General features: G+C 40.2%; 1 protein-coding gene across 2 annotated transcripts in view; it reads right to left on the reverse strand.

Annotated features, from left to right (window-relative positions):
* Window positions 1–20,880, reverse strand: part of Nalf1 (NALCN channel auxiliary factor 1) — a 561,783-nt gene extending 540,903 nt beyond the window's left edge. For both annotated transcript variants that reach the window (XM_027938926.3, XM_027938927.3), the window contains exon 1: window positions 19,377–20,880. In XM_027938926.3, the coding sequence (XP_027794727.1) occupies window positions 19,377–20,309 (933 nt within the window). In that variant the 5' untranslated portion in view covers window positions 20,310–20,880. The remainder of the gene's footprint in view (window positions 1–19,376) is intronic.
* Window positions 20,881–21,393: the final 513 nt, after the last annotated feature.

Below are 21,393 nucleotides of genomic sequence, written 5' to 3' on the forward strand. Positions count from 1 at the left end.
CAGTTGCCCTAAAGTGCCTTCGTCTTTGTTTCAAATCCTATTGCTGAAACAGTTAATCTGAATTTAGTATTATGGGCAGCATTCCAGGCAAATGAGATTTGTATGTCTGGCTAAATAGTAGTATGAGATTATGATGAGGGGCTAAAAACGTTGATCTTATCATGAAAATTTTCATTTGCCATTCAGAAACTGTAAGTTCCGGAGATTCACTAATTTATCAAAAAATACAAGTTTAGGAAGCATTAAATTATCATCAGGTATTTGTTTGACATCTACCATTTCATAATTATGGCACTTTTTTAAAATTAAAAATGTTCAAGGCAAACTTTCAAATTTACCTTAAATATAAACAATTTTGGAAGTAAAAAGGAAACTTGAAAATGACTTTTCAATTTCATTAATTGAAATTGCATTTTCCCTATGCAGAGAAATGCCTACTAAAATTTTATTTACCTATGCTCTTGTGGTAAAAGTCCTTTGCATTAAAACATGATGATGGTCTCCCATATTTATAGCTGAATATTCATCAATTATTTCTGGATTTATGGACAACATAAAACAAACTGCGTATTTTTCCTGAGATGTTTTGAAAACATATGAAATTGTCTCTGATTTCCTAAAGAACAATGTAGGCAAGGGATCTTGGAAAGCAATTCAGTCTCTCTCTCAAGTGGCCCGTGATTTCTTCTCCTGGTGTCCATGCCCTTGTGCAATGCCCTCCCTTGAATGTGGTCAGGACCTGAGAGCCTCTTCTAATAAACAGAAGAGAGCAAAGGTGAGGGATGTCACTTTCATAGTTACCTTATGTAAGACTGTCACATCTGTCTCACTCAGAAACTTTTCCCCTAGCTGTCTTTAAAGAACAAACTGCCAGATTGTGAGCTACCTCAGAGAGGGCCCTGTGGCCAGGAGGTCAGGGCCACCTCCAGCCAACAGACAGAAACGAGTGACAGCCTCAGTCAACAGATGCAGGGAGCAGAGCTCCACTGAAGACCAGGGTTGCCTGGAGCCGGATCTCTCGCTAGGAGACCTTGAGATAACCCTGCCTTGGCTGGTACCTTCACTATGGCCTGAGACACATTAAGTCTTGCCAGGACTTCCAGTTCACGGAAGGTGCAAGAGAGTCTAAGTTGGAGCAATTTGTTACACAATAGTAGATAACTAACACAGTGAAATTCTCCACTCATTTTTCACAAAGCAAGAAAAATAAACACAAGCTACCTCACTTAGGTCTACTCATTGAGAAACAATTAAATATAAAATTATTCTAGTTTTTTTAAATTATTGTGAAAAAGAGCAACAACTCTACTGAGAAACCTGATGGTGCTTTCCTCTGTGTCAACCTCTTTATGATCTACTCGACATTAGATAGTGCCACTTGCTCATCAGGTTTTCCTTGGTGATTTTTGTGAATATTAACCTTTAATTATTCCCAAAATATTTAAAATAAATCAAACATGAAAATTTGCAGAAATAATTTTTACAATATTCAAAAGTGTAGCTTGTGGGTACATGATCAAAGAGGTGATAATTTTAATACAAGCATGAGAATGCTACTGCTTGCTCCAAAAGAACAGCAGAAACTTGGGCTACAAGAGAATATCATGATCATTGTCTAATTGAAATGCTTGATATTATAAATACAGAGGAAGTGAATCAAGTTCAAGAGGACTAGTTCACCATAGTTTCTTCATTAAACTGTAACAACATCAAAACATGAGGTTTGAACAGAATTTCCTAGATAATACAGTCTTAAAATTACTTTTCCCTTAAAAATGATGCTTTAATGATTAGGACAGTGAATTTCCATTCTGTTTGTCACCTATGGACATGAGAGAAGCACATTAATATAATCAATGAAAGAAGAAAAATGGGTGGCTAACCTCAATTCCAGGGCATTGTGCTGTCTCTCTGCAGGGCACTGTTTATATTTGCCTAAAACTATCTTTTCAGTGATACTGTACACAAATGGCTAAAAGCATCATGTCTAATAAACATCATATATATCATAATATATATCTCTTCGAATGGTGAAATGTGCACAAGTTTACCTATGAGTATTTTCTCTACATGATTTAAATGAACTGGCACAGGGAAACATCCTAACTACAGCTTCAATAACCTAACCAGCCTTGCTAACCAGAGGAGAAGAATTCAGTCAAATACATATGGCCACTTAAATTTATTTTATTTAAATTTTCATTTATTTTACTGAATGGAAGAATGGAACCTTTCACACAGTGAAAAATAATTCAACACACTATTATTTGACACTATTCCAGCTAGTTATTGCTACATAACAAACCACCCAAAAATCTAGCTTAAAACAACCATAATTTATTGCATTGTGGGTTTTTGCAGACTGGGAATTCAGCACATAATGGAGGTGGATTTTCTTTCCTATAGAATATATGAGGCTCTGGTACAATTTTAATGGCTCAGGGTGATTGGAATGACTGGAACTAGACTCCTCTGGAGGTTCACTCACATTTGTGCCTGGTCTGGGAAGATTCAGAAGTTAGGCTGAAGTGAGGCAGTCCATAAGAAAGTCTGTCTGCACCTCAGCTTGGGCTTCCCCACAATATGGCGACCTAGGGTTAACTGATCGTACCACAGGACAGCTTGGAGTCTCAAGAAAACATGTCTCGACAAAAACCAAACTGCTTGGGCTTTTGTCACCTGCCTGGGGAGTCCCAGAGCACCGCTTCTACTCTTTTTTTTCTTTTTCTTTTTTTGGTGGAGACAGGCACCAGCATGCTCAGAAGAAAAGCCATGGCATACTATGTCCTATAAATTGAAAGATCATGGAAGAACCTGCTGCCATGCTTTATAACCATCACAAACTTGCTGTTTTCTTTCTTTCTTTCTTTTCTTCTTTGCAAGAAATTTAGACAAAAATGAATCACACATGATTCATTCTATCCTTAAGAATATTCTCAAAACATAGTAGGAGAAGCAAAGAGGCTGGTATATAGGAAAAGATCTCATTTTATAGTTTTATCATGTTTATTCACACATGTTCCAAGAAATTGTCTTTATGCTAATATTTTAGTGATTTATTCTTGCTCAATAAGTTGTAATATTTGAAAATCAGTATTGTTTATATACTAGTATAGCAATGAGTCGTAAAATACATAAAATGGTTGTTAAAAACCTTAGTTAAGTGTCCTGTCGATTAGATCTTAGGCTCCTTACCTACAAAATGGGATTATCATCAGACCTACTTCAGAGAGCTGACCAACTTGCTTGGCACCCTCACTAAGTGTTGCTAACTACCACTATTTCACCAGAGAAGAGAATAGTCCTCCAGCTTTTGGCATAATTTTGCTTCCTTTCTATACGTCAAATTAAAACTCAAAAATAAAATAAAGTGAATCACTTATATCAACAAAATCAGAGAGATTGTTGACATCAGTTATTTTCTCTATACTCATATTATCTCGTGATAATTAAATTGTCTTCGAATCAGATGTCAATATGTTTATATTAGTAAAGGGCTTTTCTTACACACACACACACACACACACACACACACACACTATTAGTAGAGATTCAGCCTCTTCAACTCACTCTTCAAAGTGAAATAATACAGAAAAATGTTTGGGAAAAAAACTAAGGTGTCTGATTTCCTGGAAATGTGGGATCTGTCAGGTGATTTCGTAGCTACAACAGTTCTGTGGTGCAGCTGTGAACATCATAAGTAAATTTTTAGAACAGAATTTCATACTAAAGAAGATATCTATAGTTTCACCCCCATGGTTGGATCAATCAAAAAGTTTCAATTATGCTGTCTCATAGGCTTCTGTTTTCTTCTGTTTATGTGGAATCTCTTATCTTTCAATCTCTCTTTAATTTTGGTATCCAACATGGTAATGTTATCATATTTTCCAGTTTCTTCAAATGCATAAACTAATAACAGAACCAAACAGCAACATATTTTTCTATAATCTTCTAAATTTAGAACACAAATAACATTAGATTTAAAATTGCTTCTCTGGAAAGGTTCACAGATGAACAGTTATTTCTTTCTTTAAGTGGCCAGATTAAGGAAACACACATCCCTACTGCAAGCTATGGAGTAATTATACTGCTGTTTATTATTTTGAAACCCATAATTAGCCATAAAGAAGCATGTACAAATAAAATACTGTGTTTATATTTCCCATATAAAAAGCTCTGTTGTTCAACAACAAAGATATCAAACACCATATTTTATAAAGCTGGTATTTTGCAATTATCTGACTTGGAGCCCACTGTATTTTGTGGGGAAAACAATGAACCTTCCACAAACAGGCAAGAAGGAACAGGTTCAGGTTGAAATTGCAGTTCTGTCCTGATTTCAAGGATCTCAATTAAATCTCATTTCCACTGAAAGGTTAAAACTAAGACCACTTGAAAAGGAAAAGTTGCCACCAAGATTTTTTTCAGTAACAGATTCCTAGCACAACAGCTTTTGCCTTAAAAGATTTACATCCATATCGAAAAAGAAAAGCAAACATTCTCCTAAGTTTTCCCTCCTTTTCCTTCCACCCTTGCTTTAACAGTCGCCTCATTTGAATATGGCATTCCTACATTTTCCATGTCCACATGTGAGTCACGCATGATCAAGTGCCTGATTATTTATTCCTTTTTTAACTAGGTGCACTGTGGGATATCTTTTATCTCAGTGACTAAATTACTATTGCCATATAATAACAGTGCTCAAATTGTCCACGAACTGTTTCCACTGAAGATCTATTTTTAAAGAGCAATATTCATTTGTCCCTATACTGCCTCTGTTTCTATGTAGGATGCCAAAATTATATAGCAAAATGCATTCCCAGAGGAAATGATGGCAAATTAAGATATTAGAATGTTCTTTATAAGGACCCCTTAGTGCCTCTGGCCAACAGTTATCACGCCCTTCGCAAAGAGTCAGTGTGAGATCTCTGAGAAAAAGCCTGTGTTCTCTCCAGTGCTGACGTCTTGGTCCCTCTGACTTGTCTGCTCATTGCACAAGAGGCATAAGCAGTCTTTGAAGGTCACCTTCCCATCAACTGGGAAGTCAGGGCCACTTGGCAGAACAGTCCCTTGGAAAATTCTCTTTAAAAATCACTACATTAAATGCAATACATATTGTCATGGTATTTAACACACACACACACACACACACACACATACACACACACCATAAGTTAATAATAGGCTCAAGGAGCTAGGCACCGTGGCTTGGGAGGCTGAGGTAAGAGGATTGTGAGTTCAAAGCCAGCCTCAGCAACTCAGCAAGTCCCTAAGCAATTCAGTGAGACTCTGTCTCCAAAATATAAAGAAGGGCTGCGGATGTGGCTCAGTGGCAAAGCACCCCTAGATTCATTCTCTAGTACCAAAAGAAAAAAAAAAGAAGGAGAAGAATAGGCTCAGGGTCATATGAAATATCCCAAAAGGGAGAAAGCATTACATTAACAACAACTAAACTGTTCCAACCAATCAAGGGTAGGACCTGGGCAGTCTGGAATCCCAGTCCCTTGCAATACCTGCACAGCTGCTTCCTTTTGCCCACTGTATTTCAGTGTTAGCACATTTATATAAATTAATATATTTGGATGAAGATATGGTTTTTCCCTAAACAATATCTACTATGGATTACTTTTCAACTGTAAACTTGATATATTGGGAAAAAAAAAACTGTTGAGTGTAACACAACATTATTAGCTACACTGATTTTGTATTATGAATATTACCAAATTGTGAAAAAATGCGAATTTGCACTACTCAGCTTTTGCACTTAAAGTGAATATTGTGAGAAACTCAAACATACATCTAATTAAAGTATAATATTGAAAAACTGTGCACCATTTCTGAAATAGTGATTCATGCATTTCTGACAGGCTATTAGCCAAAAAAGTTGATTAACACAACAGTGTCGGGCTGGGGATGTGGCTCAAGTGGTAGCGCGTTAGCCTGGCATGTGTGTGGCCCGGGTTTGATCCTCAGCACCACATACAAACAAAGATGTTGTGTCCGCCGAGAACTAAAAAATAAATATTAAAAAAAATTCTCTCTCTCTCTCTCTCTCTCTCTCTCTCTCTTAAAAAAAATAAAACACAACAGTGTCTCCAATGTGTGCATATTTGTAATTGTCTCTATGGTAGTTGACTATTGGTCTTCATTTTCATTTCCTGTGTGGACACAATAGAAAGGGGATTAGGAAAAGCTGACAGCATCAAAACTTCTTTGGCTACAACCTATTTTAAAATTTCTACCTTTTGAAATGCTTGAAGGTTCAGACTGACCTTTTAAAAAATATATGAAACAACAGAGGAACACCAAAGATGAGTCCCCAAAGCTTTAAGGAAACATCAGAAAGTTTACTATGAAAAATTATAGTTCTTAATACCATAATATCTTAATATCACAAATTAATCTTTAAAGCAATCGATACATGTAAGTTAATTCAAATGCACCATTTAAAATTTGAGACATAATAATCCATGAACTTTCGTAATGTTCCACAGATTTTAAAGTTATTTGGAGAGAAATACATAAAGAGATTAGGTATTCTATTTTGCTGAGAGAGAGGGAGAGAGACCCTTCACATCCTTGTAGGTGAGAAAGCATGTGCATGGTTGTCTAGTCTTCAATTCCAAAGGACAACAAAATATCAAAACACCTAAAGACTATATCAATCATTCTAATCATTTCAAAGACCTAAGTCATTAAAATTCATTAAATGTAGAAATCAAAACCACAGCTGAACAGCTAACAACTGCAAAAAAAAAAAAAAAAAAAAATACTCCATATATCCATGAGCAAAGCTAGCCTCTGTGGATGGACCTGTGCTCACCCACACTAGAATCCCTCCTCTTCACTGAAATTTTCAGACACATTGAATAAAGATGAGCACTCAGTTGGAAAAGTCAAAACTGAAATGATATGAAAGGATTCATGTTTTATAAGTGGCTTTTAAATTTTCAATACATATTTAGAAATTTCTTGGAATAAATAGAATATATGTGAAACCTGTCACAATTTGCCAAACCTGCAAAGCAGATCAGATGTAAAGACCACAATCATGAGGACAGCAAGATCATATGCATGGACAAGTGGCCTTATGTTTTTTTTTTTTTTTTTTCCCACTGTTTTACTTCCAGTTGGGCATGAAGCCATTGCCCCGGAAAGTTCCTCCGCCTGACAAGTCCTTGCGAAATGGCCCATAGCAACCAGACTAGCATTCACCATGGGACAGGAGGAAACCTGTTTTTAAATGGTTTAAGATTCAGAGTGACCTTTATAAAAAATTTGTTTTTCTCCAGACAGACTGTTGCAGTCTGATCCTTGATGTTGAATTTATCATAAGTGCCTTAAAAAAAAATGTCTATCTGGAAACCACGTTCAAGATCTCTATCCAGACTAGAAAAGGGACAACTTTGATTAGAAATACCGATATTGGAGGGAGAGGCTCACCATGCTATCCACAACTGGGAGGAGAGCCTGACTGGGCAGAGCAGCAGGCTGTGCCATCCGGGTCACTGGGAGGAGGACCATCACTAGCTGGGTTCTCTAATGCGCTTGCTCTGCTCTTCTCCCAGAGACTCTCAGCCTGGACTGACACACCCCATTTTACAGTAGGTGGTGGAACAAGCCCTGGGACCTTGGACGGGAGGCCCACACCCATCTTAGCACCAAGCTGTGGCAACAGCAAAGGTTACAGGTAAAGCAAATTATGGTGCTTATTATGTGCCAAGTGATTTTATATTCTAACCACTCCTGAGTCCCCCATCACCCTCCTTCCCCCTAAAGCAAAATCAAAACAAGCCAGGCAATCCTAAAACTACACATGTTCAAAAATTGGACCCTGAGTGGAATGTATTCTAGTCAAAACCATGATGATACCAGGCAGATGTTACAAGGCTGGAATTCTGGCCATGCCACGCTTGATTGTGAGGGCTCTGGCACATTTCTTAACTTCTCTAAGTCTCAGTTACCCTGATCATTGAAGAAAGTGAACTTGACCCAGGAGGCAGGATTGTGCACAGGATGAAAAAGATAAAAATGTTCAAATTTTCATAGTAAGAATGAGATACAAGAGTGGGACTCCAAAGGAGATTTTACACAATGGCTTCTGTCCTGTTGACAATAAGCCCCAAAGAACTGTTGTGGAAGATTAATATGTGAAGAAGTTCTCTGAGACCAATGGAGGAAAGTCCTGTGCAACTTGTCTCTACCGGTGCCATTGTGTCATGGGGTCCCGCTGTGCTCGAGCCATTTGTTTGAGAAGTTACGATAGTGATTGACGTGTACATGAGCACAAGAGGTGAAAGAGTATGTGTTCTTGAAATTCACAATAACAAAAATAGAATACTTATACATCATTCTCAGCTCCTACCTATCACGAGAATAAGCACATATATTAATTCTTTATTTTTAAATTATTCAGATGGATAAGAACATGAAGAGTAACCAGAGAAACAATTTAAAGTTGAAGTTAACAAGACTTTGTCTTTTAAGAGCAAAGTGCTATTACTAAGAAAGTAGTTATGATTTCCATGTAGAGAAATGTTCCCTCCCACCAGACCGGCAGTGAGTACAACCACTGGGCACATCGTCACTTCTGGTGCTAGTGCCAAAGGAAGATGGATGACGCAGTGTTTAAACTCGTCAGGTCTAAACTGCAACCCTAGGAAAGACGGCCTCCAGGCCCGTGACTGAAACTCCCATCCCTCTGCACATCTGCTACAGCTGTGTGCTCCTGATCTCTCTGGACAAGCTTTTCTGTGGTAGGACAGTGATGGCTCCTTTACCAGAACATTCTTTCTTGTGTCAAGCATAGATCTTCCTGCTTCCACACCTGCACCCAGCCTAATTCCTACCCCTAGAGTCAGGAAGCCCTCTCCTCCCACGTGGTGACCGGCCTTCCTGTGCCTCCCTGGGTTCTGTTTTCAGGAAGAGCAGTCCCCTCTCCCCATCCCAGCCTGCAGTCTTGTCTTCTGCCACTCCCTCTCCTGTGTCCTAACACCTGCCACGTTGGCAAGTTGGGTGGCTCTAGTTCAGTGCCAAGGCTATCTTATTAGCTCTGCCTCTCCAATCAATAAAAATACTAATGAGAGTGAGTAAAGGTGGAGTTGGACAGAGCACAACAGAAATATTGCAAAGCCAGGAAACTAAAATGCAGGACAAATTTCACACCTCTGCAAACAGGATTTGGAGGTGCCAGAATTTCCAGTGCTTAACAAACTATATGTCCCCCAATTTCCCCAACACTATTTATAACAGTAGGTTTAAAGAAGAGGAGATCTGGTGACAATGGCTTCTCCACTGTCCTCACAGGAAGACTGTGGGCAAAAGTGCTCAACTTCCCCTCCTCAAGTAACCCAGCAGGGTGCTTCAGCAGGAGGCCCAGCAGGGCATGTGCACTGTTGATCTGAAATAACTGCAGAAACATGGAGCTGTAGGAACAAAAAGTTTCCAATCCAGCTAAACTCTCATTTTCCATTTTACTTAGTGTTTTTCAAAAATTTAATTCACTTTATACTTCAATCTGTTGGTCCTATAAATTATACTATGGAGTCTCAGGGAAAGTCATTTTTTAATAAAATATTCTTAGCAATACATACTACTGTTCAATAGTATTAAATATATTAAACATAATATATTTAAACTATTATCAGCAGTTGCTGATAATTTCATATTTTAAAGCAGCATTTTTTTTTTATTATTTGAAAAGGTTTTCTTTTTGATTTAAGCATATTCAAGTTGATGTTTTATTTATTTTCTAAAATCCTGAAAGTAAATCATTATTCCTTTTTAAAATACAAACAACAAAATAAAGGATCTGGGATGTACAACATCATGTTCAAGATTCGGCCTCTTTTTCACCCAAAGCTAAGTAATGGATGGGCCCGTCATGCCTTTGGGATCTGGTGCCGTCACCAACCTTTCCTGAGTGTGATTCTTCCAACCCCCTCTCTCATCTAGGTCTTAGATCAAAAGCCACACTTGACCTAAAATGCATTTCATCACAAATCATCCACTCTTCTAAACTCACAGCCACCTTCCCAAGCATTCTGTCCCCTTTTCTCTTCACTGTCACACTTAGTGAAGAGTGGCCGGGCTCGTCTTTCTTTCCTCAACTCCAACTCATTCCTTAAACCTTCGCATTTGTAAGGTCCCCAAGACTTAATTGCCAAATTCAATGACCTATTTAAAGGCTTCGTTCTACATATGACTTCTGCAGTGCTGCAGTTTGGATTCAGAATGTCACCCCAAATCCCATGTGTTAAAGTGTTACTCCCAGCTTGGCACCGGTAAGAGGTGGTGGCAAATTTAAGAGGTGGGGCCCAGCAGGAGGTCTTCTGGTCATTAGGGGTGTGTCTTGACAGAGACAGTGGGACCCCAGCCTCTCCTCCTCCCTCCCTTCTTCCTTTCCAAGTCATGAAGTGAGGAATTTGTACATGTGCTGCCGCCATGATGTGCTGCCTCTCCACAGCCCAAGAGCAACTGGGCCAACCCCTCACGGACTGAAGCCTCCAGGATCGGGAGCCAAAAGAGACATCCTCTCTGCTGACTAAGAAACCTGCACCTTTCAGACCATCAGTCTCTCCTCCCCTCCCCCACCCACACACAGACACACACAGACACGCACACTCTGACTCTTGCCCCCATTCCCACTCCTCCACCCTCTCTCTTCACAGTCTCTTCCCCCTGGTCTCCTTTCTGAACCCAGCCAACAGGACGAGCCATGGCCCAGTCACCTGCCTTTGTGTGTCACTGCAGCCATCCCCAAACTCTCCAGAAACCCCAGCAGGGCTACCCCAGACATGTGAGTGAACCTTCCTGGACCTCCCAACCTGAGCACATACCACATGGAGCAGAAACAAGCCACTCTCACTGGGTCCTGCCTGAATTCTTGACCTACAGAATTGGAAGTAAATTAAATGGTCTTATTAAAAAAAAATCAACTTGTACATTCTCTTCACATTATCTGCTTTTTAAAATCACCTAGTCTATGCTCACAGCTTCCAGATCAAATCTACATGAGGATGGACTCCACACCCACACTCACTCTTCCCACACTGGCTATTCCCATGATGTATTTATTATTCACTGGGCATCTTCTAGTATTATGTCCAAAAATGAACTCCTTCCTTCTTTCACCAAACTCATCCCAACCTATTCTTCCTCTTGTATTTCCTGTCTCATTCAATGGTGTCAACCTAGACCTTGCTTCACACTTTATAAAACCCGTTTTATATCCTCCCTCTACATAAAATGGTTCACCATGTGTTAAAGTTCAGAAGTCTCCTGAATCTGTGTTTTCTTTTCCACTTCCATAGCTACTGCAATCACTCGGAATTTCTGTGCAACTTGGTCACCACCAGCCATGTCAGCTATTTAAATTTAGAATAACTAAACCTGAAAATTCCCCTTTCCCTAGCCACATTTTAAGTATTCAGTAACTGCATACTCATTGGACAGGGTAGAGAAGGAAAATGTTCCCTGGCCATTGGAAGTCCCACTGTAGACTGCTGGTTCAGAAGACTCTACCATGGCTCTGCACTGACCTCTCTGTCACCACTTGACCTGTTCCAAGCCCATGCTACCTGGTTGCCAGAGCTAATTTTTAAGTAAATTAAATCATCCCAAATGAGTCATTTAAAGAGAATTCTTCTCTTACATTTTAACTTATAGATAATGCAAATCAAAGGCTTTCTTGTAGGAGAAATGATATGCCCAAGCACAGATATCTCTCAAGTGGCATTTCCTACACACTTTTACACATACTGTACACAGGATTATGGATTAATTGTGTCCCCTTCCCCCCCAAATCAACACTGAAGCCCCAACTCCCTATGTGACCATACTTGAAAATTGGGTCTGCAAGTGCAGGAACGCTTAATTGAGGTTTGAAAAGTGGGGCCCTAACCCAAGAGGACTGATGTCTCTGGTGAGGAGGAACAGGCACCAGAGTTCTCCCAGGGCAGGTGCGCAGAGCAGAGGTCATGTAAGGATGGAGCGAGGAGGTACTCTGTGCCTGTCAGGAGGAGCCTCCCCAGAACCGCCTGGGGAGGTGGTCACCTCGGTCACAGACTTCTTGCTCTGGACCTGTGATAAATGAACATCTGCTGTTAAGCCATTCAGTTTGTGCTATTTTGTCAAGGAGCCTGAGCAGACCAATATTCTCAGCCACATGGAACTTAAGAACTCAGTGCTAAGAATGATCACAGATCTCCAAAGTTGACGTCCTCTCCTCCAAACCTTCATACCCACTCTTTCTCTAATCGGTTCTCGATGTGAAATCAGACACCCCCGTGTTCTTCTGATCTTAAGGCCATTCATGTATTCTGTCCCTGTGCCTTTGAAAGGATGGATCTGGCCATCCATCCAGCTGTCAGGGCTCTCAAAGCTCTGCCTTCTCAGCTGGCCATATCATCTGCAAATTGTTTTCAATAATAAGTTCAAAATAAGCAGAAGCAGCAATATTGCAAAATGTTTAACAATTGCTAATCTATGTGAAAGATAGATGTGGGTTAGTATACTAATCTTAATTCTTTGGGATGTTGTGAATGCTCACAAACAAAGGAAAGAGAAAATATTTAAGGTAATGAAATGAACTTCATATTTAACATGACCCAGATGTTCAGCCTTGGGATATTTAGCTGTATGTCCTTGCTTTCCTCCTCTATGGAATCTGTGATGATGCTCATCCATGGGGTTGGCATGAGGAGTTAATTAATGAGAGGAGTTTCTGACTTCTAAGATATTCTGAAGGTTTGGGTTGCTGCAGAAGCTACTTCTGTTACTGAAAACTTCAAGTAATTTTCTGAGTCAATACTGTGTTCTGATCACCCATTTGCCTATTATTTCAATTTTAAATAAATGAAGTTGGCAATAGTTCATAAGAAAAAAAAACTTTATTTTTGATGGGAGTGGAGATGCAGCAAAGAATCCTGAACTGTGGGTTTCCCATGGGACAGAGGCTCTGGAAATGCCTCCTCTAAGTGGCAGGGAAGGACACAGCCGGATGACAGCAAGGCACACTGACAGGGAGGAGAGGAAGCAGGTGAAGAGGGGGAACGTCATCCACTTCACGCTCAGATGGGGTTCACTCTCCTGTGCAGGATGGAGCAGCCGGCACACTATGCTCATGTGTCTGCATGGAAGTGCTGACTGTACTCACTGGTCACAAAAATGAGGGGATGAGCTGTTACCAAGATCAATACTGGTATTTAAAAAGACAGGAACATCTATAGTCTTCTGGATTTTTATCATTCGTGGACATTTTATTTATAAATGACTGAACATGAAAAACCACCAAGGAGGAAAAATAACCACTATATTTAAGATTTTAAATACCCAAGAGTTAGATATTTGCATTCATTCTAGTACAAAGCACAGTATAATCATTCACCACTTATCAAAAAAAGAAAGAAAGAAAGAAAAAAGAACACGTTAGCCATCTCTTGTTTTGAATGCCAAAGAATTAGAATGAATTTCATGAAGAAAATTCTACTACGTGGACTATAGTTAATGTCTTACTATATGAAACTTAGTTTTCATTTTTCATAGTATCTTGTGACATAATTCTTTTAAAAAGAGAGGTTTTGTTTACATCGATTTCCAAAAAGGCCACTAATGTCCTATTAAAATCACTCCTGAATTGATCAGTAATAATCCATGACTAGTTAGCACCCTGAAACTTCAAAAACCTGTAAGTCAACTTGTGGTTCCAGTATTATAGAGATAATTAAAAACAAAACTATAAGAAACATACTTTATCTATACAATGAAAAAAAAAATTGAGAAGGTTTAATGAAGTGAATACATGAAGAAGGACTAGACTTGAATCAGGTGAAACCATGAAAAAACAACAGGTTTTCTCTTAAAAATAGACAATTTTGAAAACATCTAAATTTTATCTCTTCAAATAGGATAAAATCATAGATTTAAAAAATAGTAAGGCAGGGTGCCTGATCAAAGAGTTGACTATCTCAGGGAAACATCCCATTTCTGTGCTCATGGATTTGGGATAATATGGGGACACAGTGTCATGGCTGGGTCCTGCTAGAAACAGAAAACCCAGCCAACAGACCCACCTTCAAACAGTCAAACCTCTAGTCCCCACACGTGCATCTCCTCGTGCTCAAATTTTCTGCCTGCACATCGCCTCCTGCTGGTGCCCAGGTAGCCCTTCTGGTCTCTCCATACTTGCCCCAAGCCCTCTGCCTGTCTAATTGTTGTCTCCACTCTTCCAAAATATGTCTGCGTTCTATTCTCATCTGCTTGGCACACGGAATATTATGTAAAACTGAGACACGGGACCTAAAAGGTCTGTCCATATAGTTGTCACTGTCAACCGGAAAGTGGTTCTCAACCTTGGCTGCACCTTGGAATCACTGGGACGACTTTGAAAGAGCTCAGGCCCAGGACTTAAGCCAGATCAATGACATCAGAATCTCTGGGTTTGGGGATACCCAGGCCTTGCTGTTTCCAAGACTCCTCAGGATATTCCACTGTGACCCCAAGGACCACTGTTGTAGAGTTCCCTATTTTGAGGAATCACTTCATGATATGAATTAATACAAAAAACAAGAGAATTGGTGCTTAGTCATTGTGAGATTGACACAGATGAAGATTTTTCAAACTGAGAGATAAAATAAAAGCAATACCTCAGAAAATTCAAACCCAAATGGTCCTTTATTTGAGACAGTTTTCTCGTGTTAAACCTAACAAGAAAATGGATCATGACTTAGATGTAAATAGACTGAGACTGAGAGCTGGATTGATCGTCTTTCCTCTATGCTTTAATTCACCTTGCATAGGCACACGCTGACCTCATCTAATACAGGTGATTAAAACCAACATACATCTGCAAGCTTTCAAACCTTAGGTTTGAATAAGTAGGTTGTGCCCTATATAGCTACTAATTTGACCCAGTTACAAGTCCAAAGTAAAAATATTCATTCTTTGATCTGTAATACAACAGAAATCTACTATTAATATAAAATTTGGGGTGTTTCTCTATAAAAGCAAAACACAGATCACAAATTAGCAGTTGCATATTGAGCAAAAAATATGAGAGATATAAATCTTGGTCATAAAAATATGTTATTGTCTTTGGTCTTACAAATAACCTTATTAGTGATTAATCATCTGCATGATCAGACTGTTGCCTTCTGTAGAGAACCATTCAACTACAAACAATTTGAAAATAATCAAGTGACAGAATTTGAAAGAGATCTCTATAGATGTGTTCTTCATACTTCTGGGCAGTGACCTAATATGTACAATAGTACAAAATAAGCAGCAAAATAAAATATTTATTTCAAAATTTAAATGAAAAGAAATGTGAATAATCTTATTTTTCATATAAAAATATGGAATCTAAAGTTCATAACACTAAAATAAATAAGAACTAAGTTGTTTTTTTTTTTTAATTGCACATTATCTAACCCAAACTCTGCATTCTCAGATCAGGTAACATTGTGAACAGTACCTACCAAAAGACAGAATGTCGCAAGCATCAGAAGAGTTACAGAGGCCTAACTTTCACATCATATCCTTGTGGTCAGTGTCTGTTAAATATAAATAAGCAATAAAACCTTCTTTGAGATGAGGCTATAGAAATACTTTTATGGAGCATAAAGACTAGAGTTTTTGCTGATATAGGGAAGCTATGGAGGACACAATGACCTATGTAAAAGTTTAACCTTAAAAATCCATGTTCTCTCACCATGTATCTGAGGGTACAGTCCGTAAGGAAAACCTCAGTAACTACAAAAGTTTACCCGTAATACAAAAAAGAATATTCATAAATGCCATGTTTTACAACATTTATTTGTAATCTTCCTCAGGAGCTTAACATATGTAAGAAAAAAATCCTTATTTAAGTAAAAATCAAGCCTAAAAATAATATACATTTGTAATTTTGAAGCTTAAAATATTACATTTTTAATATTGCCTGCCAACTTGAAGATTTTGACAGATTTGTCAGATTCTTATTATATACCAAAACATTGTTTTGAATAACACTGCAACCAAAAAGAAAAATTACTGTTATAATTTTTTCTATCCATTATAAAATGCAGCAAGTTAAAATCTATAGTATAAGTGATATATGCAACAGGTATTTTTGTTCTTTATGTCTTCATAAATGAAAATTTTTATTTTTTAAAAAATTAAACCAGTTATTTCTTACATTACTACAAGTATTCTTGATTGTGAATTATTCCTATAATGTGGTATAATATAAAGGATTACCATGGTAAATAAGCTCTATTGGAGCTCAAATTACGAGCATTTCAGATACCATGATTCTATTAGATATATTTTAAGGTTTGTTTTTTTTTTTTAAGAAAACGTAGTCAGAAACTATTTAAAACAATTTAAATCAAAAGTAAATTTAATCCATTTTCCTTTGATACATATGTGGAATATGGTAAGTTTTAATGAAGAGAAAGAGAATATAAAAACAGAAAGTAAAATACATTCTAGCCCTAAAATGTTAGAAACCACAGCAACTAATCGATTATTTGGTTATATATGGGCATAAAACATTAATATATTTTCCTAAAATATTAACCATACTATTTTGTAGTGCTAACGTAATTTTATATATCTTATCCACAATTTTAATCAATGTATTTATAAACTATTGAATTTTTCATGAATTTATTACCAATTACAGAAATATAATGCATTTACTTTTAATGTATCCCATGACTTTGTAGCTTCCTTAAAAATGGAAAAATTTTCATAGAAATAATCTTTTTTTGGCGGGGAGTGGGGGCATATTGCTGGGGATGGAACCTAGGGCCTTGTCCATGACAGGCCACTCAAGCGCTCTATCACTGAGCTACATGCCTGTCCCAGAACTTTTATCTGTAACGAAGCTCTGTTTGATAGTCATTTTATAATTACGATTATGTTTGAAATAAGTAAAAGTTCAGAAAGAAACTCAGACACAATCTTCAAAGACGACAAGTAACATTTTAACCCACATGATAGAGTTTGGGTGCAGACACATTTGTGGCTTTTTCAGAATCATAGATTAGATTAACTATGTGTTAAACTAAGGAACTATGCTTCTATCTCATTTCTACATAAAATCAATTGATTTGTGAGCCTTAATCCAAGAACACCAACACTTTAAATTTAAAATTATGTATTTTAAATGGCTACCGTGTAATAAATAAATATTTCCAAATGACCAGCAGCAACAACAACAAAACAAACAAACAAACAAAAATCCACAGAAACCTCTTTAGCAAAGAAATACCTACAAGACATCACACACAGGCAATAAATTCTGTGCCATGGAGAGGAGAAAATTCAAAAAAATTTATATTTTACTTTTCAACGTGAAGAATTTTTTAAAGAAGTTAAGATTTTAAAGGTAATGTGCCTTTGTGTATATACAGCTAACCACTCCTACTTCCTACACAAACATGATGGTGAAGTAGTTCATAACATTACAAATCTAACTCATCCTATGTCTTATAGCTATCACAATTTAAACATCAAGTTGGGAATTAATTTAGGCAAGGAGGAAAATAAGCATTTTAACATATTTGTGTGGACATTTGAACAAAGATAAATCTGATATACGTATAGAAAAATATGCTGCAGTCTCTTGACAACACAGACTATCTTTGAAATACTGAACTATGCAAATTTAAAGTGCTAGAAATTTCTATGAGGGCTTACATTCAAGGGAACAGGCATGTTCAAATTATTACCACAAACTTCTTCTTCAATCTATCAATATTGAAACCTCTGCAACCTTGTTATTAGGAATAGAATTACTCACACACAGCAGTTTCCTTCCCTTTTATATTTTCAGTGCAACACATCTTGTCAAAATAAAAAGCTCCACAGTAAATACACTAAGCATTCATTATTAATTTCTGTCATTAAGATTGAGTTTAAGTCCTAGGCATGAGTAATAATGGTATTATAGAAAATTGAGACCCACTTATCTAGCAAGATAGCATTCTCAGTTAATGCCATAAACTCAGAATTACTATTTCCTAAGATGTATGCTTCTGGTCTTAAGAAATGATCCCAAAGCCAGGTCAGATTGAAGTTAGCTTAACTGTCAAAAGCACAACTAATCAAGCCAAAGCAAAATGCAGCCCTTGACCCATATTTATTTAAAATAGGTATCAAATACCTATTACTGAAATAAATCTTCTCTTGGCAAAGCAATGCAAATCCTTTATCTATACTATCATGGATACAATTTCCAGGTGCATAGCAGGTTAGAGGAAAAGAAGGACAGTTGTTCCCTTTGTGTGTAAGGTTGAGTAAGTAGGGAATAGAAAGAAAGAGAGACAGACAGTGCTGTCTCACTTCTTTTAAAAGGTAATGATATTTATTGTGTTGTTTAATAAATTACCCTAGTGGAAAACACTGAGACTTGTAGAGATTCTGTCATCATTTCTACCCTACCAGAGGTCACTGCAGTATCTTCATCTTAACACTTGCCCTGGAAAATCTCGTTTCAGCACCAGGGACAGCAACACCTCTAGCCTAGGCTTGCCCAGACCATTGCAACTTGTACAAACTTCTTTGTCAGTCAGCAAAGGTTATATTCCTTATTGTATTCAATAGGAAGGGTTTGAATATAGGTTACTAAATATTTCAGTCTATTTTTAACTCATGGCACCAAAGATTTGCCACTTAATACTTATGAAGACTAGTACCCTGGAAAATCCAAAGTAATTACAAAATGTGTCTGATTGATAACCTAACATTGTTAGTCAACCACTAGATACTTAATTACAACTTTCCATGCCTAGTGAATGTCACATCAATGATTATGCAAATGTTAAGAAAAGATAGGAAACTTAAGTAGAGTTAACTAGGCCCCAGACTTTCCAAAGATGAAGAAACAATGCCCTGTAAAAGCAGTAAATGTTTTTGTTGCTTGTCCTACATAAACAACCACACTTTCTCTTGCTCCTCTGGTCAACCAACTTCATGACGTCACTGCACTAGGGTTCAATGTGCAGGTCCACAGGCCAAGCCATGCATGGCAGTCTCTGACTCTTCTGACTACCTGTGGTCACCAGTGTGCGGTCCAGTCTTCATGGTAAGCCTTATTCAAATTCTATTTTTTTAAATATGTAACCGAAATAGTTAAAGCAACGGGTGTATAATCTCAAAAGACCAGGGACTTCCCTGATCCTCCAAGGATCCCCAGAGGAAGACACCAGGCAGGCCACCAGAAATTCTCAACTGAGCAGCAAATCAAGCTCTTTTAACCAGTAAAACAAGGACTGGAGCAACAAAGCCAGAGCCAGAAAATATTTCGAAACTCTGACACATCCACTGAGTGAACAGAGATAGAAAGGGACAAAAAAGGAGGTTAAAAAAGTCAATAAGCCCACTGTTCCTACCTTACAGTCTTCGGGACACGACTTCACCGAGTACTCCTCCGATTGCAAATACTTATGGAGCACACTTTCAAACTCTTCGTACTTCTCCTGAGCGTGGTGGTCGTAGTCTTGGTAAGCCGCGACGCACTGTCTGCAAGTGGTCCTCTCTCCGCCCTCTGTGAGCACCACATCCAGACTGCAGTTCAAAGTGTTGGGACTGGACAGCCCCGAGAACAACTCCCAAAGTGTGTAGGAATTACAAAACGAAAGGTAAAAATCTGACAAGTTCCAGAGCGGAGTTGGATGCTCGCCCCTCGCCTGCTGCTCCTCCCCCCTGGCCGCCGCCCCCCGACTCCAGTTCCTGGCGCACACAGCGTCCGCGCTCTCCACGGTGAAGCACTGGCCCGAGGAGGCGCCCTGGGGGTAACAAGTCTCCAGGCGCCACACGGGTCTGGCAGAGTTTCCTAGAAAAAGAGCCTTGCTCCGGTTATTTTTGCCTCGATTGCCCTTGCCGCCGCCGCCGCCTCCCGGGGAGGGGGGCAGGGTGGGGGACGAGGAGGCGGAGAGGAGTCTGTGTGCCTGGGCGGCGGGCGAGGACTCCCCCATGCTGGCCAGGAGCGCGGGCCAGGAGGGCTCCTGCTGTCGCTGCCGCTGCTGCTGCTGTTGCTGCTGCTGCCGCTGCCGCTGTTGCTGCTGCTGCTGCTGCTGCTGCTGCCGCTGCTGCTGCTGCTGTTGGTGATGCTCCTTGTCCCGGGTCCGGGTCAGTTTGGCCTCGGCGCAGAACCACAAGTGATCAGAGAGCAGGACTGTGAAAAACAAGAGAGATGCCAGAGACAGTCGCCATTTCTGAGCCCTCTCGGAATCGATGAACGGTTTCTCGTTCTCCCGGGGTGCTGCCAACCAGATTTTTAAGCCGTCGTCATACTGTCGACACATCCAAGCACCCCTGGTCATATTTTGGGAACGCACAGCCCTGGCCGACTCCACCGTGAGGGCTCCTGTGCGGGTGTCACCACAATATGCATTGACTTAAAGGGTTTAATTTCCTTATCCCCTCCTCCCGTTTCTTCTCTCTCTCTCTCTCTCCCCTCTCCCTCTTTCTCTCCCTCCCTTTCTCTCTCTCTCCCTCTCTTTTTTCTCTCTCCCTCTCTCTTTGCCTACATAAATATTACCAGGCTTTGGAGGAAGATCTGACTTGCTTCCGACCTAATCATCTGCCGACCCCATCCTCGGTGGAGTGGGAAACAATAATGCAGAGAGGGAGAGAGAGAGGGAGAGAGGGAGAGGCGGAGGAGGCTGAGCTGGTGCTGGCCGGTGGCGAGGCTGAGTACTGGAGGTGATGGTGGAGGTGGCAGGGTGGCTGGCTGGCGCTGCTCCTCTCACCCCGGCATTGTCAGAGCGCGGGTCCCCATGGCTCTGCTGAGGACAACCCGCTCTCCCCTGCCAGGGGCATGCCGCGTCTCCGCTGCCCACTGACGGCGACCAGAGCGCCTCCCCTCCTCCTCTTCTCCTCCTCCTCCTCTTCTCCTCCTCTTCCTCCTCCTTCCTCTCCGTCTCGGTTCACGTCTCCTCCGCCTCCCGCTCCTACTTCGCGCTGCCTCTGCCCGAGTCCGGAGCCTGGGCAGCCGCCGCCGGCAAGGCTCTCCCTCCCCCCCACCCCCCACCCCGCGCTCCGACTGCCGCCGCCGCTGCCGCAGGTCTGCCCGCGGGCGCCGCCGCCGCCGGGGCTCCGACTGCTGACGCCGCCTCCCCCGGACCTCGGGGCCGAATCGCCTGGGCTGGGCCTCCCGAGACCGCAGTCATCTTCAGTCCCCGGGCTAAGTTGCCGCCATCTTCGTCCTGGAGAAACACTTTTTTGGGGGGAGCGCTGAATTTTGCGTCATCTCCTCCCGCGCCGAGGTCTCACCATCCTGGCGCACTGGCGGCGGCCGGGCCCAGGGAGGAGGGCGAAGGCGCGCGGGGCGGCGGGGGTGAGGGCCCACGCGGAGGCCCCCGCCCGTCTCCCGGCCGCGCTTGCCTTTCCTTTCCGTCCCCTCCC

Source organism: Marmota flaviventris, chromosome 4 (genome assembly GCF_047511675.1).
Source record: "Marmota flaviventris isolate mMarFla1 chromosome 4, mMarFla1.hap1, whole genome shotgun sequence".
Classification (NCBI taxonomy): domain Eukaryota; kingdom Metazoa; phylum Chordata; class Mammalia; order Rodentia; family Sciuridae; genus Marmota; species Marmota flaviventris.